The sequence below is a fragment of the Lutjanus erythropterus genome, chromosome 23 (genome assembly GCF_056507025.1).
Source record: "Lutjanus erythropterus isolate fLutEry1 chromosome 23, fLutEry1.hap2, whole genome shotgun sequence".
Classification (NCBI taxonomy): Eukaryota; Metazoa; Chordata; class Actinopteri; order Lutjaniformes; family Lutjanidae; genus Lutjanus; species Lutjanus erythropterus.
In genome coordinates this window covers 15,043,990-15,068,837 of record NC_139339.1, presented here as the reverse complement: position 1 = coordinate 15,068,837, position 24,848 = coordinate 15,043,990, and the positions used below count along the sequence as shown (strand labels likewise).

Sequence of the window (24,848 nt, the reverse complement as noted above, 5' to 3'; positions counted from 1 at the left end):
CTTCAATCAGATCTGATAGCTTTTGCAACTTTATCGGCTAGGTGCCAAGTAGAAATCATCAATACAGCCTTCCCACACTGTATCAGTATGGATCGGCACCTTCAATATGGCTTTACTGAATTGAACAGGTGGCTGAAATGTCTTATATGCTGGCAGCGTCTTGCCAGTGAGGTGATGAAAACACCAAACTGAGTTTTGTTGAGGTTATGCACAAGAGTGCAACACTTTCTCTTGATGTGTGGCATCATGTGTGTGTTCTCATCTGAAATCTTGATTTGCCATTGATATTTTAATGTTACTTGCAGGTAACTGACTTGAAGTCATTTGCACTAATTTATGGATATTCTGTACAAATATCTTTAATACATGTCTAATATGATTCTGTTACATTTCTATTCTGTTATTCTTTCACGTAGTGTCAAATAAACATACTGTACATGAGGGGTCCTCGGGATATTCTCTACCTTAAGACGTCCCTGGCTGAAAAAAAAAAAAAAATCAAGCTCTGCACCAACCTACCTGTTATTCCAGGTGTTATCCCAGATACATTCGCAGCATCACCAGCACCCATCCTCACTGTTTTCCTGCTGGTCCCAGTCACCTGCTCCTCTTTCCCCAATTATCCCCTCAGAATAAATAACAGCCCATTTCTAGCCAACTCCCTGCCTGCCTGTCTATTGTGCCATCCCAGCTGTAGCTCCCAGCCTTTGTCCTTTATCTCTGCCTGCCGTTTGGACGTTTGCCCTGCTGCTTATGATTCTTTGGGCTGATCTGACTGTTTACCTGTTGTTTGCCTGATTTATCCAGCAAACCTTGTTCTCTGTCTCTGTGCAGTCATGTCTCAAAGTCTTATTTATTACACTGAAGATAATGTTGAACACTTGAGAACAGCTGATTAATGGACCTTGTGGTGAGATTATTTTGCTGATTCCAGTGTCAAAAATGAAATTTTTAAGGTCCACTGTATAAGATTTACAGCAGGGGTCTGAAATCTGCGGCTCTAGAGCGGCTCCTTTGCCCTTCTCCAGTGGCTCCCTGTGACTTAGTGTATAATCACCTAAAAATAAGAATCATTGTGTTCCCATTACCTCAGAATGAGCCGTTTACGTCTACAGAGGGCGCATGTCCTCTTCTACAGAGGTCACTGCGTTGAACCACCCAGAACAGACATTCATCCCAAATTTCTGCAGGACACTTGCAAGGGAAGGATGAGGCGAGTGGAATTTTATTGGTTGTAATCTATAACTTCACCACTAGTTGCCACTAAATCCTTCACACTGGCCCATTAAAATTAAAGGATTACATTGAGGAACATACAGTATATGCAGTATATGCATGCTGTATATGCTCAAAATGTACTCACAACAATCATACAGCATTGCAATATTTCACTTTCACAAAACTTTTTATAAAACTAACTTTTCTGCTGTTTGCTCACTGCTGTCGTACTGTCCTTTAAAGTATTTTGACATCATGATGCGAGGCAGGAACTCATTACCACAGGGCCAAATGAGCTGTGTTTTGCTTGTGGGTGAAGGAAACAGAAGTGCCAGACCACAGGACAGCGTCTGCAGCTCTCATCATGATGCCTGCATGTGTGTCTCAGTCTGCACATACCTGTACATGTTCTGTGTGTTAAAGGTGTGCATACATACAACTGTGTGCAGCATACGCATGTGCATTTGTGTGTTTTTGCAAACGTGTGCATGTAAGCGTGTCACAGAAGCTCACCATGCCATCTCTTCACTTCCTGTCATCTTGAATGAGAGCACGCTAGAAAACCACAGGTGGGTCATGTGACACGGCAAGTTCTTCCACTGTCTGTGCTCAGTTTGTGCGGCGAAAACACTCACTTTGGATGAATTATCTATCAGGGTGTTTCTGTTCTTCGTCACAATGCCGCTGAAGAAATACTTCCTGTAGAAGACATTCAGGAACCAAAAAGAGGAAGAGGAAGGACACAGTGGACAGAGAGGTGATGGACACGACAGACGAGGACTGTAGTCTAGTCGTCGTCACGAATGGTGGTGAGTATATTGTGGAGCGCTTATGTTCTTTGTTTACTCAAGTCTCAGAAATCTGAAATGAGCTTGTAGAGACCTATATTAATAATAGTATGTACTTTCTGATAGCAAAAGCAGCCTGTGCTCAGGTATTTCCTGATCATAAATCATACAGGAATTTAGTGGTATCACTTAAGCTTTTCTCATTAACTTGATGTAAATATACAAGTTTCATTTTGTTTAAACTTAAAATTTCTAGTATTTATTTTCAGAATACTTCAGGAACCTCTAAAAATGAGTTCTTCTAACTTGAAGTCTTTTGATTTGATGAGTTGAATGAATGTACTGTACAGAGTTTCTAAACTAACTTGATCAGAATATTATCAGACTTCCCAGCATGCATTGTTTGAGAGAGAAAACTCTCTGGAGAACCTTCTTCTTTATAATTTGAAGAAAACATTTATGATGAAAACTTGCTGTTTGTCTCTAATACGCTTTAAGATAAGTCATGGTTGTTTGCTTTCACATTAATAAAAACACTGCAAACTATGATGAAGATTAGTGTTGAATTACATTTAAATTTTAATAGATTCACAAGTTTCACATGTTATCTTTGTGCACTGTTCACCTATATTTCATGTCTAATTAAACAACTCAATCACAACATACATGAATAATTTTAATTTTATTGCAATGCCGTCAAATTTATCTACATGTAGGCATATTTGATTGTGTAAGTAATTTCAATTTAAATGGCTTTAAGTCTTATTCATGACCACAATTCTGAAATAAAGTAGCTCCACCTGGAGCCAAGTAATTTGTGTGAAATTGAACTGACTGCTCACAACAAGGTCAATGGATTATCTTCAGTAAGAGAGAGACACTGAATGAATGAATTGATTGAATTTTTTAAATGTACATTTTGGTGCACTGAGCACCACAAGTTGAGTGCCATTTAGTTCCATTATATTGCAGAGAAGGCAGACGTCTCTGCTGCTGATATCTCCAAAACTCTAGATGCCACACCAAAGAAATCTAGATGGATAGATGGCACTACAGGCCACAGGGAAAATATGTATTTTTGATTTTGGAGTGAACTGTCCCTTAAGTTGAAAACATCCTATTTTCACAGTGAGATTGGACTGATATGCAAGTCAGCAATCCAATTTTTTTGAATTTTTTTGAGGTAAAACAAAAAAAAATTAAGGTTTAAAGTGCAGTTTTATGAATGTAAGTAGAGACCAGACGACTGATTTTTGTTGCACTTGTGTGTTTTGTGTTATTCAGATTATCCGGTACGGTGCACTGAGGAAGTACTTCTCCCTTTCTTCACAGATGAGAGTCTTCAGGTCGTCATGGACTCACAACACCCTCCTGCCTCCCACAGTCCCGCTCCTGCCCTCTCAGAACTCAGACTGGTCCTCCTGGGCAGAAAAGGTGCAGGGAAGAGCGCGGCAGGCAACACCATCCTGGGAGGAGTTGGAACTTTCGAGAGCGGGAAGCCCACGGAAGAGTGCGTGAAACGGCGTGCTGATGTGGCAGGAAGAAAAGTCACAGTGGTGGACACTCCAGGGTGGGAGTGGTACTACCCACTCAACAGCACCCCCAACTGGGTGAGGAGAGAAACTTTACGGAGTGTGTCGCTTTGTCCCTCTGGACCCCACGCTGTGCTTCTGGTGGTGCGATCTTGTTCCTCAATGACAGAGGACTACATCAGCGAGATAGAGCAGCACCTGGAGCCGCTGGGAAAAGGAGTTTGGGAACACACCATGCTGCTGTTCACCAGGGGAGATGAACTAGGCCTGGTGTCCATGGAACAACGAATCTTGACAGGCGGCCTGGCGCTCCAAAGACTCCTCCAGAAGTGTGGGAACAGATACCATGTGGTTGATAACCGGAGCAAAGGAGATGGGACGCAGGTTAAAGAGCTGCTAAGGAAGCTAGAGGAGATGGTGGCAGCAAAGAGGGATGGAAGCAGTCATTTAGAGATGGACAGTACGGTTCTGTTGGGACTAGAAGCAGACGGGAGGAGGAGAGCGAGGGAGAGGAGGAAGAAACAGAGGCAGATGGAGGAGCAGATGCAAAGAGGGACCATCAAAGCTGCCCTAATGAGTGAGTTCTTCTGTCTGTCCTCCAAAATACATGAAATCATACCACAATCAGGCACAAAAAAATGTTATTATTACTAAAATTTGTCTTATTAAATCAGTGCTTAAAGTTCCATGAATCCACTGTAAACATGAAAAAGCTGAAAACTTAAAAGTTCAAGGCAACTTACTGCAGAGTTTTTAGTTTTGAGCCCAACTCAAACTCTTAAGTTCTGAAGAAGTATTACTTATCTTTTGTTGAGATCATTTACCTTTTCTCTTGTCTCACTGAAGTGAAATTGAATAATGGTTAATATTTTAAAACCATTTAATTTTGAAGGCACCAGAATAATCACAAATAAGGGTCACAGCTCACTGTGACTAATTTTGACTAAACTTGACTGCAGTTTTAAGCTGTCTCAACTTTTTTTCACACTGTTCTTATACACTTGACAGTGGATCTTCTGAGTAGGTGTAATTTGAAAGGTGTGGCCCATAGTGTCAAAACCACAGAGAATTATCATCTACTCTGTAGCTCTACACAGTGCTTTAGGGTCCTATCTCATTGGTTTGCTTTTCCAGCTGCAACTTTTGTTTTAGTTCACTCTTACTGTTAGTCATTAGGCACAGGGAGACAACATTTTTTAAATTTGGCGCCTCGTCCACACCCATTCTAGCATGAGCAGGTTGCACTAAGTGAATGTGCTGACATTACTGAAAGGTTAAACTAGCTAAAGTATTATTTGCTAGTCTGACTTGCTCCTCGCTTTTGCCACATTCATTTTCACTTGCAGTCAGAAAACCCTGTAAAACCCACTGTACACTACCGGTGCACAACCATAAAACAACCAAAAAACAACAACCAACAACCAAATTATCTATTTCCAGCAAAAAGCTTTGATAAATCCACCGAACGCTGTCTCCCAGCACCAAATGGCAGTTAAAAGTGGCGTATAAAGACATTTAGCAATTTAAAGAGTCAGATATTTTAGGCAGGAGTTGGTGGAGACCAAAACAAAGCTAAAACTAAAGTGAATATTGGCCACAAACACAACTCCAAGTAAATGCTGACTCAACTTCATCTGTTGAATCTGTAGGTACTGGCTTTTTATGGGAATTTGTTTTGATGTTTTACTTTTGAACTTTTTAGCCAGTTTTAGTGCAATGTTTAGGTCTTAAGATTTCATTTTGGTCATAACATTTACTGTTGAGTTTCAAGAGCTCTGATAGACTCACTGTGTGCCACCTGCCCAGCTAAAGATAATTATATCAGGAGATGGTGGAGACAAAATTAGAGCTAAAAGTGAATGTGTGAATATTGGACTTACATTAATTTTCCACCAACACATCTCCAAGGATACTAATGTTACTCTGTCAGCTGGATCTGTCAGAAGCGGCCTTTTATGTCAGCTTGTTGATTTTTTTTTTTTTTACTTTTAATTTTTTTTTACTGTTAAGTTTCAACAATTACCTGTCACCAAACAAGTAAAAATATTGAAGGTTGAACATTTAGACCCTTTAGACCCTAAAGATAGACAATTTTGTCAGGGGTTGGGGGAGACCAGAACGGAGCTAAAAGCAAATAACAGTATGCTTGAATTCATCGATTGAAAGGGTTCCCTTGTACAAGTACTTGGGTATATGGATAAATAACAAGCTTCATTTAATGTACGTATTACTATTCTAGTCAGGAAGTAAAGTGAAGACTGTCTTTTATTTTATGCATGCAGCCTCCTCCATCTTACGAAACCTTGATTCAGTGTACCACGCATCTTTACACTTCATTACAAATGTAAAGTCCCTCATTCACCACTGTGTTCTTTATGATTTGGTGGGTTGGACATCACTGACCACTTGCAGATAACAGCACTGGTATATTTTCATCTATAAAGCAATATTGGGCAAACCTCCAGCCTACCTCTGTACCCTTCTCTGTACCAGCTCTGGTAGTTACCAGCTACGCTCCTCCAAGTGATTACTTTTCCACCATGTTTTAATAGATGTTGTGGATTTTTTGTTTAATATGTATTTGTTATATTTGAATATGTTGTGATCGGCTGCTATGTTGGCCAGGTCTCTCTTGTAAAAGAGATTTTGAATCTCAGTGCGACATCCTGATTGATGAATATGATGTTGAAGTGAATGTGTAGGTGACTGGTTTGCCAACACACTATCAATAATCGACAATCAACTTGTTTCATTTTATCAGATCTGAAGTTTGTATTAGCATTCATTACAATGTTTACCTTTCTCCCATCCAGGTGATGGTCTTCAGGGTTCTGAGCTTGACGCCCACCAGTCGTTCTCCAAAGTTCCTCGCCGTTTACCCGAGGTCAGACTGCTCCTCCTGGGAGAACGTGAAACAGGAAAGAGTTCTGCTGGAAACACCATCCTGGGAAAAATGGACTTCTTCCAAGCGGGGATGGTAACAGAGGAGTGCATCCGTCAGCAAGCCGAGGTGGCCATGCGGCAGGTGACGGTAGTGGACACTCCAGGCTGGGAGGCGGGCGTAGCGGGAGCCACACCTGAGAGGGTGAAGAGGGAGATTGTCAGTAGTGTGGCCTTCTGTCCGCCAGGGCCGCATGCACTCCTGCTGACTCTGAGGGTGGACACACTGGTGAGGGCGGGACATGTGAGGGAACATCTGGAGCTTCTGGGCGAGGGCGTATGGAGACACACAATACTGCTGTTCACCCATGGGGATCAGCTTCGAGAGGGGGTGGATATTGAGCAACACATCCAGGGTGGGGGCAGAGATCTCCAGTCGCTGCTGGAGAAGTGCAGAGGCAGATACCATGTCATCAGCAGCGTTGACGGAGGAGGAAGAGGAAGTGGAGGCTCCAGTGGGGTGACAGAGCTACTGCAAAAAGTGGAAAAGATGGCCACCAAGAACAGGTGCGAGGCCTTCTCTGGCATCATTCAGGAGGTCAGGGATCTGAGCCGGCAGAGGAACGAAAAGTTCAACCAGCGCCTGAAAGAGATCGGAGATAAAATGCTTCGTCAGGAGGTGGAACTGAAAAATATGAGAGAGCGAGAGATGAAAAGCATCAGGTGGTTTTTTGACAGGAAGAAAAAGGTGAAATCACCCGGAAAGGCTGACATTCAAAGGGAAGAAGAGGAGGATGAGGACAGGAGGCTTGGTGAAAGGAAGCATGATATCGGTGAGCTGGAGGAGAGGATACGCTGGCTGACCGAGGATAAAGAGAAAGAAATTCAGGATCTGAGCATAGAAAAAGAGAGAATCCGCGTGGCACTAAATCAGAGTAGAAGAGAGAATGACAATGCAATGCTAACTCTGGAGCTAAAGGAGAGGGAGATTGAGGAGTTGAAAGAAAGGATTGACGAGCAGCAAGTGAAGCTACTTGACCATGAGCGTACCAGTGTGGAAAATGAACATGAGAGGAAACAGAGGGAGGAAACCATTAAACTGCAGAAACAAGAGTGGATGAATGAGGTGAAGAAATTGGAAGAGCTGCAAAAGAAAGAGAAAGCAGAGTGGATAAAAACAGTTGATTCCTTAAAAACAGAAATGGATGAGACTAAAAGACACTATGATGATCTTCTTGAGAAGAAAGCACAAGAAAAGGAAAAGGAAGAAAAACTAAAAGCAGAGATGGAAACAAAACTGCTTCAAAAAGACAAAGAGCAGGAAGAACTGAGAAAGAAAGCGACAGAGGACGAGCAGATAGCTCTTGATAACTTAAAACAATATGAAGAACAAATGGAAAAGAAAGTTGAAGAAATGAAATCACAACATAAAAAAGATATAGAGACTAAAATCCTTGATAAAGATACAGAGATACAAGGCTTAAAACTGAAGCAACAGGAAGAGATGGCCAGAAAAAACAGTGAAATACAAAAAATGAAAGTTCAACACCAAGAAGAAATTGATCAGAAGATGAAAAATAATGCAGAAGACAAAGAAAGGGTCAAACAACTGCATGAGAGTGAAAAAAGAGACATACTGCAAGAAAAAGAGAGAGAGGTTGCAGAGCTGAAAGGGCAGTTTGCAAAAGAAAAAGAGGAACAAATGCAAGCAAAAAAGAAAGAGATAGCAGAGCTAGAGCAAAGGTATCTTGTTCAAATGGAAGGAAAAATACTAGAAAATAAAGAAGAGAGGGAACTCGTTCTGTTAAATCTCAAAAAAGACATGGAGCAAAAGATGCACGAGAAAGAAAAAGAGGTAGAAGCATTAAAGCTGCAGCATCAAGAAGAAATGGCGAGAAAAATAAAAGAAATGGAAAAAGTAGTGGAGAAAATAGATAGAAAAGTGAAAGAAAAGGAGGAAGATGTGGAAAAGCTCCAACAAGAGTACAGTGAAAAAATAAGAGATATAGAGCAAGAAAGACAAAGAGAGATCAAAGAGCTGACACAACAAATTGAGAGACAATTGCAGGAAAGACAAAGAGAGATAAGAGAGTTAGAGCAAACATATGCCATCCAGATACAAGAAAAGGTGCTGCAAAATGAAAAAGAGAAGGAACTGATGAATGAAAACCATGAAAAACACATTTTACAAAAAATGCAAGAGAGCGACAGGCTAATAGAAGAGTTAAAACATCGGCAGATCAGTGAAATCAAAGAAAAAACACAAGAAGTTGATAAGGAAAAGGAAAGGATTGTTATGAATCTCAAGAAAGAGACAGAGCAAAGACTGGAGGAAAAAGAGAAAGAGATAGAGGAGGCGAAACTAAAGGTCAAAGAAATGAGAGAAAAGCTGCAACTGATGGAAGAGAAAGAAACCGGTCTTCTAAATTACAAAAAAGACATTGAGCAAAGACTGGAGGCAAGAGAAACAGAAATGGAAGTGATAAAAGGACATTTAAAAGAAGCTGAGCAACAGCTGCATCAGACAGAAGAAGAAAGAGAAAGAGATAATTTAAATAATAAGAAACGACTGGAGGAAAAAGAAAAAGAGATAGAGTCGATAAAACTGAATGTCAAAGAAACAAAAGAAAAGCTGCAACAAAAGGAAGAGAAAGAAAAAGACAATTTACAGAACAAGAAAGAAATGGAGCAACAACTACGAGAAAATGAAAAACAAATCAAGGAGATGGAATTAAATATCAAAGAAGTGAAAGAAAAGCTGCAACAAAAGGAAGAGAAAGAAACTGATTATTTAAATTACAGGAAAAAAATGGAGCAAAAAGTAGAAGAAAGTGAAAGACTGATAGAAAAACTGGACCAGCACATAAAAGATATTGACGAAATCCTCCAAAGAAAAGACGAAGAGAGAGGAGAAATCATTCTGAATCAAAAGAGAGAGGCAGAGCAACGACTGCAAGACAGAGAACGAGAGATGGAAGCGATAAAACTACAGCTTTTAAATGACACAGAGAGAAAACTAAAGGAAAGGGAAGCTGAGATGGAAAATCTTAAACAACAGGCCGACTCCAGGGAAATAAGATGGAGAGAGGAACAGAGAAAGAAGGACGAGAAAGGAGAAAGTGAAATGAACCGACTGATTGAAATCATTGACAAGCAAACCAAAGAAGCAAAAGAAGCACAATGTCTTCTTGTAGAGAAAGACAGTGAGATTGATGCAGTAAAAAAGACATGTGCTAACTACTTAAAAGAAATTGAAGAGCTGAAAGAAAGCAATACTTCAAGTATCATTGAGATACAGCAGCATTACACAGAGCAGGAAAGGAAAAAAGATGCTGAAATGTTGGAAAAACTTCAGGAGAAAAACAAAGAACTGAACCAGCTGAGGCAGAGAGACACAGAAAATGAGAAAGAAGTCGCCCAACTGAGGCTAACAATCGAGCAAACAAAGTCTGAGCTAAAGGAGCTCACAGAAAGGATGGAAAAGGAGACAACAAGCATGATTCAAGAGTATGAAAAGGAGATCACAAGGAGCAACGAGGACATAGAATCCATTGCAAAAGAGAAGGATCGTTTGAAGGAAGAAAGTCTGCAAACCATCACGAACGTCACAGAGAAATACGAGGAAAGCCGAAGGAGAGTTGAGGAGCTGCAGGAGCAGAATGAGAGGATGAGAAAAGAGACAGACGATCTCATGATAAAGTGTGAGGAGCTGAAGAAGGAGAGGGAAGAACTTCTCAATGAAAGTGAAGAGCAGGTGAAGAGCAGAGAAGCAGAAATCCAAGACATGCTTACAGAGAAACAAGTGGAAGTCAGGGCACTGAAGGAGGCAAATGACAAACTGCAAGAAGAGATAGGAAGGCTGAAAGATAGAGAAGGTGAGGCTGAAAGGCAGATGAAAGAAATCAGAGAGAATTTTCAGACACGGCTAGAGGAAAAACAAAGTGAGTTCAAGAAAGATCAGGAGGTCATAGAGGAATTCTTGAAAAGGGAAAAAGAAGTAGGCGAAAGGGAGCAGGTCCTGAATAGAAACAAAGAGGAGTTGAGCAAAAGAGGGCAAGAGCTTGATGCAAAAGAGGAAAAGTTTGTTGAAAGGGAGGTAAAGTTGAAAAGTAAGGAACAAGAGCTTAAAGAATGGGAGGCAAGTCTAGAAAAACAGCAAAAATATGACAACGAAGTGCAGGAAAGGGAGCAGGTCCTGAGTAGAGACAAAGAAGAGCTGAGCACAAGAGGGAGAGAACTTGATGCAAAAGAGGAAGAGCTTGCTGAAAAAGAGGTAAAGTTGAAAAGTAAGGAACAAGAGCTTAGAGAATTGGAGGCTAGTCTAGAAAGAGGGCAAAATTATGAAAAAGAAGTCCATGAAAGGGTGCAGGTTCTGAGTAGAAATGAAGAAGAGCTGAGCAAAAGAGGGCAAGAACTTGATGCAAAAGAGGAAGAGCTTGTTGAAAAAGAGGTACAGCTGAAAAGTAAGGAACATGAGCTTAGTGAATGGGAAGCAAGCCTAGAAAAACAGCAAAAATACGAGCAAGATATAAGCAAGAGAGCGAAAAATATTGAGAAAACGGAAAGGGAGCTTGAAAGCTTGCTTAGGGCGCTGGAGGGCAAACAGAAGGAGCTCAGCTGCCACGGTCAAGATCTTCAGAAGAAGGTGAAAGGGCTGAAAGATCAAGGGAAAGAGCTGAAAGATCGGGAGTATTACTTGAGAAGTGAAGAGCAGGAGTTGCTCAACTGGAAGTCAGAGTTGCAGATGCGAAATGAACATGTGACCTCAACAACACAGCAGCTGGATGAGATGGGGAGAGACTTGGCTTTGCTGAAGGAAGAACTTCGCAACAAAGAGACGAAATTAAAGGTGTCGCTTAAAAAACTGAGCGAATGGGAGCAGAATCTTAAAGATCGAGAGGAAAGGTTGCTCAAAGGAGAGGAAAGAGGTTTAGACAATGGACAACATGAGGTTGACAGCAAAGGGATGGACTCTTTTGATCTGACAGCTGCGGTTGAAAACTCAGAAGATGACATGCATTTAATGTACCAAGAGGTCAGTGACAGAGGTGAAAAGGGAAGAGGAAGAGAGTCAGATAGAGGAGAAAACGCAAAGGATGGGGTGGATCAGAGGATGAAAACAGCATCATCAGCTGAAAAGAGCAATAACTGTCATGCTGAAACACTAAGGGAGATAGAGACAGCTGAGGAAAAGGAAGGGATGAGAGCAACAGGAGTAGGGATGAGGAAGAGGAAAGGCAGAGAGGACTTGGAAAGGGCAAAGATCAGTCGAGATTTCCAGTTTTTATCTGCAAGAAGCTCAAACAACAAAGAGTCTTCTGGGGCGGATTTGAGGGTGGTGGTGTTAGGGGAGTCCTGGTCGTCTCGCTCCCCAGCTGGAGTCACCATCCTGAGTGCAGAGGCATCCAAATCTGATGGGTCTAAAAACTTCAGGCCTTGGAGAGGCCAGATAGCTGGACGACATCTCGCTGTTGCAGAACCGCTAGGTCTGCGATGGCGAGACGGACCCGATCCAACCAACACGATGCAAAGGAAAAGCATTCTCGACAGCATCTCCTGGTGTCATCCCGGACCACATGTCGTCCTCCTGCTCATGCCGGCCTTCTTGACCTGCACGCAGAAGTACAGGAGAGCGGTGGAGGAGCACATGAGTTTGCTCGGGGAAGAAGCTTGGCAGCGCACACTGGTGGTTTTCACATGGGGGGAAATTTTAGGGGAGAGCGCAGAGCAGCACATCCTGAGGAACACAGAGCTAACGTTGCTCATAGAGAGATGTGAGGGCAGGTATCATGTAGTGACCAGCAAGAAAAGCAACTCTATGACTGAGGGATTGTTTGAGAAGATGGAGGACATAGTGGCTTTGAACAATGTGTAAAACTGTGTATGAATTTGTCATGTAAAAACATTTTTCATCTTGTTATGTGAATATTATTGAATAAATTTAACCAATGATGGAAGAAGTACTTAGATCCTTTATTTACTCTAAATCAAAGTTCCAACATATAAATAACTTTTACATAAAACTAACATACAACAGCATAGGTTTTGAGGGAAACGTGATGCAGACCGAAATACATTTACTAGTAAAGGGACAGTTCAAAAATCAAAAATACATATTTTTGCTCTGGCCTGTGGTGCCATTTGAATTTTTCAAATGTAATGTAACTACTCTTGATTTGGAGGTGAACTGTCCCTTTAACATTACAAGGAAATGTTAATGCACCTGGCAAGTTGCAAAAATGTTGATACTGAATGCATCAATAAAATGTTCTCTGATAATGTATTTCATGAAAGCCATTTGGTTATATGCAAATGTAATTTTTAGGGGACAGGGGTGGCAGTATCACAAAGCAAAATTACTGCATTTTAAATAAAAAAGTACATAAGGATTTTAGTCCAGTGGTTCCCAACTTAGGGGTCAGGCTTCATTCAGTTGGTTATGAGATAAATCTGAGGGTTTGTGAGATGATAAATGGCGCAGAAAAAAAAAAAATCTGCAACACAAATCTGTATTAATTGTTAAGACTTTGTTCCAATCTTTTCAGCTTGTGATCTCTTGCAAAACAGCAGTGTCCAGTTAGGGCCTTTGGTTTCATGTAGCAGTTCTACCTGGTAAAACTACCAAATATTTAACCAGAAAAAGCAAAGTTTGGGAGCAGCTGGTTTTGTTTTGACATGCATTATATCTAATCATACGTATTCTTTAAAAATATTAATCTGAAAAGTATGGAAGCCCATTTCTGCCAGTGTGATGAAAACAGGATCCTGTATGACTTTATAATGATAGATTTTCTCAAAACAATGAGTTTGTGTCTGAAAATAATGAGAAACTCAAAATATCACCATGAAAATAATGAATTTGTCTTGCAAAATATTGAGTTTGTATTATTTTGAGTTAGCATATATAGTATAATTATTATTATTTTATTTATCTTTATTTTTTAAGTGAACCTTTAATCTGAAAGCTATGGGATACCTTTCATGCCAATGTGATGAAAGCAAACTCCTGTAAGTCATTAAAATGAGGTGGTGTCTCAAAATAATCTTTTTTCCCCTTCATATTGACAGAAATGAGCTTCCATAAAAAAGTAACCAGTTACTACAGCTGCTAAATAAATGTAGTAGTGGTGAAAACTACAATATTTCCTCATGAAATGTGGTGGAAATACAAAGCAGCAGAAAATTTAAATACCCCACGCTACCAGTACTACATAATACTGCTTGAGAAAATATTTCTTTCCACCAGTGGATACCTGTTAACTTAATGACCCATGTAAAAATTCATTTCATAAAAAAAATCCCATAAAATTCTGAATGAGCTGCAAAAGCAACATGATTCTTCAGACAAACCTCAGCTGACCTGCTCTGTCACCAGCCGTGACAGAAAGACTTTCACGGTCTCTCCACAAGATGGGGACCTTGTGTCAGTGTAGAGATTACTCTCTGAGCACCAAAGTAATCAGTGTTGAAAGTCACTGATGACAAGGAGTTGATGGTGAAAGTATAGTGAAGCTAGTCAAATATTTTTTTTTTAACCACGTTTTACAATTTTCTGTGTAAATGGCTACTTTTAAAAGGAAGAGTACACAAAGGCTGACTAGCAGGCCTGTGTTCCATCTTGACTGGAGGCATTTCAGGAGAACCAAACCGTCTCGCAATTATAACCCCAGGAGGCCTCCCGCACGCTGAGAGGACTCCTGCTTTGACAAGTAAATTATGACTCTTGATGAGAGGAGTACGGCTTTCTCAGAATGCAATTTTTGACAGCCAGGAAAATGCGGGTGGATACATACAACAACTTCCATCATCCGCAGAGCCAGATGCAACAGCCAAAAACACTTGTGTGCAATCATCAGGCTAAAAATTATGGAGTGTGAGTGCTGGTCTGTATCTAACATGGCAGCAATGTTTTTTAATCTGTCCATTCAATGTGAGCCGCCTTTAGAGGCGAGATGAGAGGGTGTTGTGTCAAGATGGATCCCTGCTTCTTTGATCATCTCGGCAGGGTGTGACTGTTTTCAAAGCGTCTGGGGAGAAATTAAGGAGGAAAAAAAGTTGACAAATTGCAGTTGATGCAGACATAATTTTCATACATTTTAGCATAATGTTTTAAAGATATCAGGTATCCAACACAAACTCGGCCATAATATGTCATAAGCAACGCTTTTTTTCATTTTTAAAACCTTAAATTTATCATCACATTTCTCATTTATAGTATCACAACACTTGATTTATTGATTATAAGCTTGGATTGATTACAGAGTGCATGATGGTTTTCTGCTAAATTTCGAAGACGTGATTATTAGTGGTTTAGTTTAAATGGTTTTAGGCTGTTTGAAGTTTTAACCTCGTGAACATCACAAGACAAAAACTTTTGAGTACATCATTAAATGTGTATTTTGCACAGCAATATATGTGTATGTAGATAAATAGATAGCATAAAGACTGGAAAATGGGGAGGCTGCTTGATTATCAAAGAAAGCCACCTACAACTCACGCTAATTAAAATGTTAAATCTTTTTTTTTCTTCACAAAAAAGAAAAAAACAAAGAGTAAAAACTTGTGTGGTTTTCTGACTAACCGGCTGATAGCTGTAGCGTGATATTTAGCTGACACGAGAGTGGTATCAAACTCACGAATACATTTTGGAAAGTACGCTTATGAGTTTCCTCGTAGTTAGATGAGAAGATCAATACTTTAAGATTTGTGCTAAATATTATGTTATGTGGCTGGTTAGCTTAGCTTAGCATAAAGCCTGGGAAACAGCCTGATTTTGTCTAAAGTAACAAAAGCCCCCTACAACTCTTAAGGCCCTTTATTTAACATGTTATCCAACTTTTCTGGGGCGGGGGGGTTAGCTTAGCATAAAGCAAAGAATAGAAACTACTACTACGACTTGACTCTTTCTGAAGTAACAACTCAAATTCACCCTAATTAATACATTATATATCACAAATTATAATTTGCATTTCTGAAAACAAAGTGTGAAAATTACATATTGTGTTTTTCCAGGAGGTTTTGTGCGTTGCTAATTTAAGCTAACTGACTGCAGGCTGGAACTTACATATTTATCTAATGCACATACATTAGACTGCTAACAATGTTCTCATTTAACTCTTGGCAAAAAAAAAGTGAATAACAATATTTTTTCTTTAAATTGTGTATTTGTCATTAATAATAAAATATCTTTTTCTTTGATGCATGTACCTTAAAATACATGCGGTCTTAATGTTTGAAAATTTTACTCAGTGAGGACATTTTCTAGCTTCTATGACGTGTTGGAATAAGAAGTTCCAGGACATTATGTGTATACAGAACACTGTAATGAGTTGTTTGCCACGTCTCTTTCATGCAAACACATTCCTTAACCTCTGCAAAATGAACTGATGATCTAAAAGTTTATTAACACCGAGGTCCAAGCATATAAAATGTGTTGTTTTTTTTTAAGTGAACTTTGATCCCAACAGCCATCACGCTCTTTCTTCTTTCCATTCAAGGCCACTCAGGAAACAAAAATCACCACTATATCTGTGAGTTCAAAGGTGAATCCTTGCTCCGTATCAGCATCCCGACGCTGAATGGTGCAATGGTGAATGATGAAACCACTCTTGGGCACTCATTTCTGTTTTAGCTGGCATTAGTTCAGATTAAGGCAACATGGTAACCCTAATTTATCTTTATTTGGAACCTTTTAAGGTCCTGAATGAGGCTTTTTGGGAAATATGGATGAGGCCACATTTACATGCTCTACAATAGACAGGAACAGCACCGTCAATCATGTCTACAAATGTTGGAAACAAAATTACTGGGCTGTGTTAAAACAGAAGTTAATGGTTGGGCTGATTTCTATTAAGGTCTGTGCACTCTCATTTGAATAATGGTCTTTCAAACAATGTTTTTTCTTTTCAGTACTTGACCCGGGAGGGAAATAAATGTGATTCCGCTTTAACACCTCCATTAATATTCAAGTGGCTTTAATACTCCAGGTTTATTTCTGACTCACCGTAATTAGCGTGGCAGTCTGGTGCTAGTTTATGATAAATCATCTTCTGATTGTGCGATTGGATGGAGGTGGACAAAACTATGGGTTTCATTATAAAAAAAAACATACCTATTGTGAGGAAAGAATACCTAGAAATTAGTATTTTGAAAAAGAAAAAATAATTATTTGGTCATCAAATACATAATTATTTTGTTCAGTGCTTTAAAGGATGTCTCATTGTAACCTAAAATTGGATTTTCTTGCTTGTGAGGTGTCATTTTGAGCAATCAAAGTGTATCTCACTTTGAATTAAACTGTTCATTTTTGTCACTGTGGTAATTTCATTTGAAATAATTATTTATCTTATTCTTTAAGCTATTTAAATTCCTTTGTTGTTACCACATTCTATACACAACCATGTACTAGGGATTTATAAGACATTAAGTAGAACAGTTTTTCAACTGTCAATTTTCCAGCATGACAATTGCTTTGCCTTTTCAGCTGTCACTTTAATTCATCAAAAAATACCCTATTATCGACTACTTTGGCAACTTTATAAGGTAATAATAAGTCATTAATAAATGGACTTTGGTTCAGGTGTGGTCCAATTGTACATTTCAGTGGACTGCTTAATTAAAGCTAATAAGAAAAAAAAACATTCTAAATACTGGAAGAGGATTTTCCGCAACCTGTCAACCCCAAATTTGTTCTTATTAATAGTTTATAACAAGGCTTGGGGAGTAACAGAGTACATGAGTGGGATTACATAATTAGGATTTTTAAAAAAAACAGCAATAATTACAGTTACAAACAATAATAATCAGATTTCAGTTACATTTAATGAAATGGCGATCATTAGTAAGGTTACAATTTTAAACTACATTTTAAAATAAATGACGTACTTCACGAGTCTCAACAGCACTCTGGTTTCAGCGAAACCAGCTAATCTGACAGCTGACAATTCATTATCTCTTGAAAAAATGTTTTTACTAGATGGAGATTACGCCATTATCTTGTCTCACTTTCTAATTTCAGGAAACATTTACAGGTCAGACCAACTACTAACATTAGGTACACAGACAAAATGCTAATTTTAGCTACACGGACCAACAGGTAATGTTAGCTAGATCAACTGATAGCTACACAGGCCAACCGCCACCATTAGTTACACAGACCAACTACTAACATTAGCTCCGCAGACCACCTGCCAACTTTACCTACACAGACCAACCGCTAATGTTACCGACACAGACCAGTTATTCATGTAAATTATCCATTAATGCAGCCATTAGTTACAGCTAATAAAGAGTTCCTTTCTAGAAAGCAGCACCTCTTTGTTTTCTCTGTGCGTATTATTCAGACCTCCCAGAATATTTTAGTATATTAACTTTATTTTTCTGCAGATGTCACCGCTCAGAGAGTATAGCTGGTAAAGGCTGTGGTGGCGTCCAGCGTGGTGGACAGGTAGGTATTTGCATGATCGTGACTGTAAAGGTCAATGCTGGTCCCTTGAGGGCAACAATTTATATTGAACCTGATGGACCATGACGAGTTTCAGTTCTGCCCCCCCCTCCCTCCCCACCTCGACCGCCTCCCAGGGGTTACATTTAGATAACATCTAGATAACGTTAGCCTTTCAGAATTAGATAGCCCACTCTGGCCAGTTACATAAATCCCCCATGATCCCGCACACGCCCTCTGGAGTCTGTACCCAAAATAGTTGTAGTGCAAAGGAGGGCCACAAAAGTACAAAATGTTCCTGCAGGGGTAAAGAGGTGCAGACACTTAAAGCTGCAGTAGGCAATATGAACATGAGTGGATTACTGAACAGGCCTATCAGGCCCAGAGGCTCAGTGTGAAGTCGCTTGTGTCACTTAGTCAAAGAGCTTAATTATTTCTGTCATTAACAAACTGAAAAAGTGAAGGCAATGCAGTGACTTTAAAGATAGAACGACAGAAAATATCATGACACATTTTAAATGAACCTGTTACCCCCCATGAGGCTGGTGATTACGTATTTTACGTTTTGGCCAATAACTTGTGAACTGTAAAGAGTAAAAGAAGGATAGATTGTACAGTGTCTTCCTTGGATGAAGTTGATTTAAATGATATAGGCCTTTTCTGCCTATCAGGAGGCACTACAGTAACATTAAAACATGTTGACTTAATACACAGCTTCTCCATACGCATGTGGACAACATATAGATCCTTTTACAGTTTGTAAACAGTGAGCAAGCTGCACGTGCAGTTTAGCAATGAAAGTATGGCGGACCACAACATCTTGTCAATGGGTGCTGCAAACTTGAGTTTTGATTGTGTCCTCAGTCCAGTCAACACATTTAATAGCTTGCAGCTACAGAAGCTGCTGATTGTTCTGAAATGGTCGTGATCCTGTCAGAATTCTGTGCTCAAACTTAAATTGACCAGCAGAATATCGATTCTGATGTATAGTCTATGCAACAACCAGACATGTTGATGATTTTGGTGCTTATTCAACATTTACGGCTTGATAATTCATCTGGATGACTAGGGGAGACGCTACTTCTGTTGCCAAAATGTGTGCACAGCTTTTCAATGACGTCGGCTGTGAAAGGGTCTATTGAAGCATGGCACAAATAGCTCCACCTTGTGGCCATTAATAAAATACCATCATATCTCCTGAACGCATTATTAAATTACCACAGATTTTAGGAGGTATCTTTGGACCTGAGTAACCAACACTTCCTGCTGGGAGTCTTTTAGAAGATGGGTTAGCAAGTGGCGGCAGCAGCAACAGATGCAGCAAACAAATATTCTAGTGGGCTTCGTTATCTTCAGTGTAAAACAACCACCATTAAAATATCGTTGAAAATCTGACATGACTCAGGCAGAAGTCATGTTCATGGACAAAGTGATTTTATAGTTTTATTCAGGTTATGTTTAGGCTCATGTATCAGCTTCCTTCATCTGTCTGACATATCTGTCGCATCATGTCCTTCCTGGGAATTATAGTGACTAGCAACTAGCTAGCAATGGCTAGCAGGAAATGCATTGTTACCTAGAATAAATTGTGCATTCTCTGTGTTTGAACGCTATTGTGGACACTGGGGAAAATGTAAGTGCAGAACTGAACAAAATATATAACATATGTGTGCACAGGTGGATTTTGTTATTGAGCCAGCTGCAAGTCAGTGTACCTGCCCTATGAATTTGAACATACATGACAAAATCTTCTTCCTCTCTCTGCTGCCATGTGTCACTCCGCTAAGCCCCTCCCACCAAATGATCCACCAAGCGTGCACACGCATTTTGCTTGCCATCATAACTAAGTAGAAAACTAAAGTCTGCTCTACTCAGCAAGTTATGTCTGAGTCACAGATAAGAAACGATTAACAACCAAGACACATAAGAACCGGATAACTTTTTACAAAGTCACTGTGATTCATTCTAACCAGGTCCTGGGCCACGTTCGGTCACGACAAAATGTAGCAAAACGTTGATTTAAATGGAAATGGTGGTATGTTGAACACACAAGACAAAATGTACCTCAGAGCCTGTTGCAGATTGTCGTAAAGCATTTTGAGGAAACATGTTTTTTAACAGAACCTGCAGAAAAACAGTGCACACTGTGAATGTGCCCTCGTCTTTTTGCAAAACAGGTATTTAAACTGAAATTACTTGACATAAAGATTGTTTTAAACTTTAACTGTTGATTAATTTAATTATGCAACTATACTGGTGGAAAAGTATTAAAAATACACATCCATCATGAGTCAAAAATACCTTTCAATCCTATATTTTGGAAAACAAAGATGAATTTATTGCCCTAAAGCATGACTATTTAGTGTGTGCCCAAAATAGCAAGAGGGAGGACCTCAAAAGCACAAAATGTTCCTGCTGGTGGCCACGTGTCTGAGAGAACAGATGCTTAAATTTCAGCTGATCTTAAAGAAAAGCCTCAACTGTTAATGTTTGAAATGAGGAAATCAAAGTTTTCAGAAAACAGAGAATTGCAGGTTTTCGACAAAAACAAAGGAGAAAAGCAATGGTATTTGTTACCCAGTGCTGGCAGTTTTGTGCTCCTCTGTGTGTTTTACTTTCTTGCCTCCCCTGCCCTCTTTCGTGAAGAGGGAGGAAGAGACAGCGATGAAGAGGAGACGATGCTGCAGATGATGAATCCCCCTCTGGACTGCATCCTTTCCGGCTGAGTGCGTCCAGTGGGCCAGAGCCAGGTCCTGGAATCTAGCTAATGAGACACACCCCCCCGAGGGCCCCGTGTCATCCCATTGGCTGAGAGGCTGGCGGCGGCTGAGACGATTGGCTGATGGAGTCTTGTGCGAGCAGCTGTCAGAGCGTGTTGCAAATCAAACTCACAGTATTCATATCCAGCATGGCACACAGTAAAGAAGCTAAATGAGCGGAGTGAAATGTATACTTAAACTAACATTTGGAAAATCCTAAAAAGTACAGGTTGAATCTCAAGACGGAGTTGAAAAAAAGAAATTGTCTTTTTACTTTATTTTCTTTAAAATATTTGATGAGGATTTTCTCCCATCTTTTTGGTTGCACTATATATTTTACAGTATACTAAAAACACAGGCTGTACTTACAATAAATTAGATAAAAACTAGAAATGTTCTTTTTTAGACAGTATTTATACCCTGTAGAACCTTGCTAGAGGGTAATTAGGGACATAACTGTACTGTGAACGTAAGTGTATTATATCCCACTGTTATTATACTTTATTAGAGTGTAATTTGTAAACTCACATACCTCCCATAAGTCCCAGGTAAAGCCAGAATTATAGAGGTAATGTATTTCTACTTACCACCTAATAAAATCTGATAAGGGTCCAGTCTAAAAAGGGTCTAGATTAACATATTATTTATAGTTTCATTTCTAGCTTGTTACATCTTATTAGTGTACTGTCAAATGAAAAGCAAGCCCTCCTGTGTCTAAAGCACTTATATACACCACATTTAACTCCGTACCTACAGCAGTCTCACTGTATTTGATCTTTTATGAGTTAAGCTCTCTTCTTGAGGCTGAATGAGTAACAATGCCTCTATAGAGAATCGTTTTTCAGGGGTGTAATTCACCCTTTTTTCAAGGTCCTATTGAAACACACATATATGATGGATGACTTCCACTCACTGTAATAAAATATACACATATAGATTTTATTTATTCAGTGAGATATCTGAGGAGGGCCTTTGACAATCAAAGAGACATGCTGTGTACCTTGCAGCATGAATAAAATATAGTATTTTTTACCATGTGCAAAAGGCAGAACCTCTCATCTGTAATGTCATACAAATGTTTTTCGTTGCACTTGGACTGGGATGAGCTGACCTAAACACCATCTGGACATTTGATACAAGGGGGAACATGGTTGTGAGCCTTGACTGATGTTGAAAATATATATATAATAGGGAAATAATATCTGAAATATGACCAAGAGGTACGAGGCAAGTTCAAGACATTAGAAAATGTACTACAGTCCAGCAAAGGACGTGAAAAAGTCAAACCTGACGACATTTTTGCTTCTCAGTGGCCTCCTTGGAGCTGTGAGGCGAGTTCATCTGAAGGTCAGGATGCTATACGAGGGGATGATGAATATTTCCGGTCATAAGTGAGCGTCCTCTGATCAGCTCATGGTGGCAGATGCCTGAAGGCTGAAGAACGGCAGGGAAAAAAAGAGAGCAGCGGGAGGAGGAGGAAGAGGGCATGGCTACAACCAGGAGGGTAATAGAGAGAAAGAGGAAATCGAAGATGTGACTTCAGCCTGACCGAGAAGAATGTCTCGTAGAAAGGATGAAGGGATTGTAAGATGTTGAGTCCCTGGGCGCAGACATGTAAAAAACCCTCCACCCCTCTTTGTTTGTGGTTGTTTTCAGTCTTATTGACATTGTTTTGCATCACTTTGTCTGTGTTTGTGAATTTACTTCTGGTTGTGTCTCTTTTTGCTCTTGAAGTTGCTTTGAGTTTCTTTGTGGTTTTGCATCTTTGTAGTTGTTCTGTGTCTGTTTTGAGTCTTTGAGGTCGTCTTGTGTCTCTTCATGGTAAATGTTCAGTCTCTTTGTAGTTGTTTTATGTCGTTTGTGCGTATTTTGCATCTCTTCACGGTCATTTTGCATCTCTCTTTGTGTCTTTGTGATTGTTTTGTGTTTTTTGTAGTTATATCATGTCTCTTTTTGTCTTTGTAGTTGCTTTGTGCCTCTTTTAAGCTGTTTTGCGTATCCTTGCATTCACTGAGTCTGTCATTGCTTTGTGTCTCTTTGTGGTCATTTTGCTGTTACTTTCAGTTTCTTTGTGGCTTTATGTCTTTTTGTAGTCACTTTATATCTATTTGTGGTCATTGTGCTTCTCTTTGTGGTTGTTTTGCGTCACTTTGTTGTTGTTTTCCATTTCTCTGTAGTGAATTTGTGTATCTTTGTGGTCAAAGTGCATGACCTTGAGATTTCTAATCTTTTTGGTTGTTTTGCATCTCTCTGTACTTGTTTTGTGTCTCTTTGTGGTCATGTGAGGCCCAGTAGGTCCATCAGTAATCCATCCATGGCAGAGAGAGATAAAAGAGGAAAAGATTGATGCAGCACAGCGCAGGATGGATGGATGGATGGATGGATGGATGTACAGATCTGCTCAGCTGTGAGAGACAGAAAGCTTCTGTGTATTTTAATCCACACAGTCAGAGCAACATGTCTTTGACTGTCCAACTGCATCAAGCAAAACACTCTTGCATCTATGGCCAGTCCTGTCAGCTCCTCTCGTTCTTCTCCTCCCACGTTCCCCTCGGTCTCTTTTCTCTCTTTCTCCTCTGTTTCATAGTTTGTCAATTTGCATCACTTCACGCTCTCTATTTGCTTCGCCCCTTTAATCATCCAGCGTGGGCTTCGTCCTCATTTGGAAGGTCATAGAGTCAGTGTGTACCATCATATTCGCCTAATTAATCAAAGCTAGATCACGTAATAACAGATGTGATATTGTCTGAATGCCCAGCAGCAGGGGTCAAAAGTTCACTGAAGATGAGCGCTCTCTAGTGGTGAATACAGCGTACCATCTGTATACTATGTACTCTGTGTTTTGCTCATTATTTATTGCATGCAGATGTATACACTGTACAGATGCATGCACGCATGAATGTACACCCCAGGGCAATGTTTATTTTGGTGTATTTGCATCATGTTGTGATGTTTTGTCCATGTCTGTTTGACACACAGACATACACACACACACTCACACACAGACACACACACAGAGAGCCTAATCCCGCAGATCCTTGCATGACCAGTTCACCTTATCTGAGCTACATTATATAAGACTGAGAAAAAAGATCTGTATGACAGACTAGCAGGGAATTACATGGCTGTGCAAACTTATTAGGCAAACACACACACATTCTCTCGCTCTTGCTCTCGCTCTCTGTTATGTCAACTGCTGCAACATAACAAGAGATTTTTTTTTCTAACTCATCCGAACTACTTACTTTCTTAATCTCTTGATAAAAAAAGAACATTTTCCACAATGCTGTAATACAAAATGTCCAAGTTTACGCTGGATAGACTTAACCCCAAACGTCAGGAAACACACTGTGACACACAAAAAAATTGCCAAAATAGTGTATATTTGAGCTATAAAGCACTGTATTAAACAACACCTGGTCCTGTAGCCATAAAAACAAAAGTGTGGATCATCAACTCCAATGTGACCTCCATCCTTCTCTACGGATCAGAGATGTGGGAAATGACAAAAAGGATATTGCAGAAAATCAAGACCTTCATCAACAGCTGTCCGAAGCGCCTTTTTAAGATCAGGTGGCTGAGCAAAATCAGCAACATGGAACTGTGGCAGAGAGGGAGACCGGCGCCAGATCGTGAGGCGTAGGTTGGGGTGGATTGGCCACACCTTGAGGAAACCAACATCTAGCACCACTCGTCAAATTGCACTTAAATCCTGCACACTTCTCCTGAATAACACTTAATGTCAAATATCAGATACATTATGCATGTATATTATATATCAGGGTGGCTGTGGCAACCCCTTGGTGGCGCCATTGACACAAACACACACAGATACCATTCGCTCCCTGAGGCACCCGTAGAATATTCTATTGGAAACCACTTACACCCAATACCATTCAATGTCTGCCCAGGCAGCACATCTATGTGGAAAAGCTAATTCACAGAGCCGTCTGGCACCTCGTAACACCTTGGAAACATTTTCTTTCACCTTTCCTCCGGGATCATACAGAAAGAGCAGTTATTCCATTTCAGGTTTATCTCGATTACCCTTATGAAAGTTTGATGTGCAGGCAGAGAGCGGGAGTCACAGCTCTGGATGGAGGTGAGGAACAGATTAAAGATTAATTGCGTATATATAATAAAGTCAATCTTCTAGGGACTATTATTCTTCTGCTTAGGTCAAGTGTTGAGAAAATAAGAGAAATACAGGATAGAGGACTGTAGACCT

The 24,848-nt window shown here is 40.0% G+C and overlaps 1 protein-coding gene across 2 annotated transcripts; it reads left to right on the top strand.

Moving 5' to 3' along the window:
* Positions 1-1,552: 1,552 nt before the first annotated feature.
* LOC146305812 (uncharacterized) lies at positions 1,553-12,651 on the top strand. 2 transcript variants are annotated; one of them, XM_084712540.1, is made up of 3 exons: positions 1,553-2,027; positions 3,339-4,115; positions 6,352-12,651. In XM_084712540.1, the coding sequence occupies exons 1-3, from the start codon at positions 1,979-1,981 to the stop codon at positions 12,291-12,293; spliced, it is 6,768 nt and encodes a 2,255-aa protein (XP_084568666.1). In that variant the 5' UTR covers positions 1,553-1,978; the 3' UTR covers positions 12,294-12,651. The 2 variants fall into 2 exon arrangements, with proteins under 2 accessions (XP_084568666.1, XP_084568665.1); XM_084712539.1 differs by having other exon boundaries at positions 3,291-4,115.
* Positions 12,652-24,848: the final 12,197 nt, after the last annotated feature.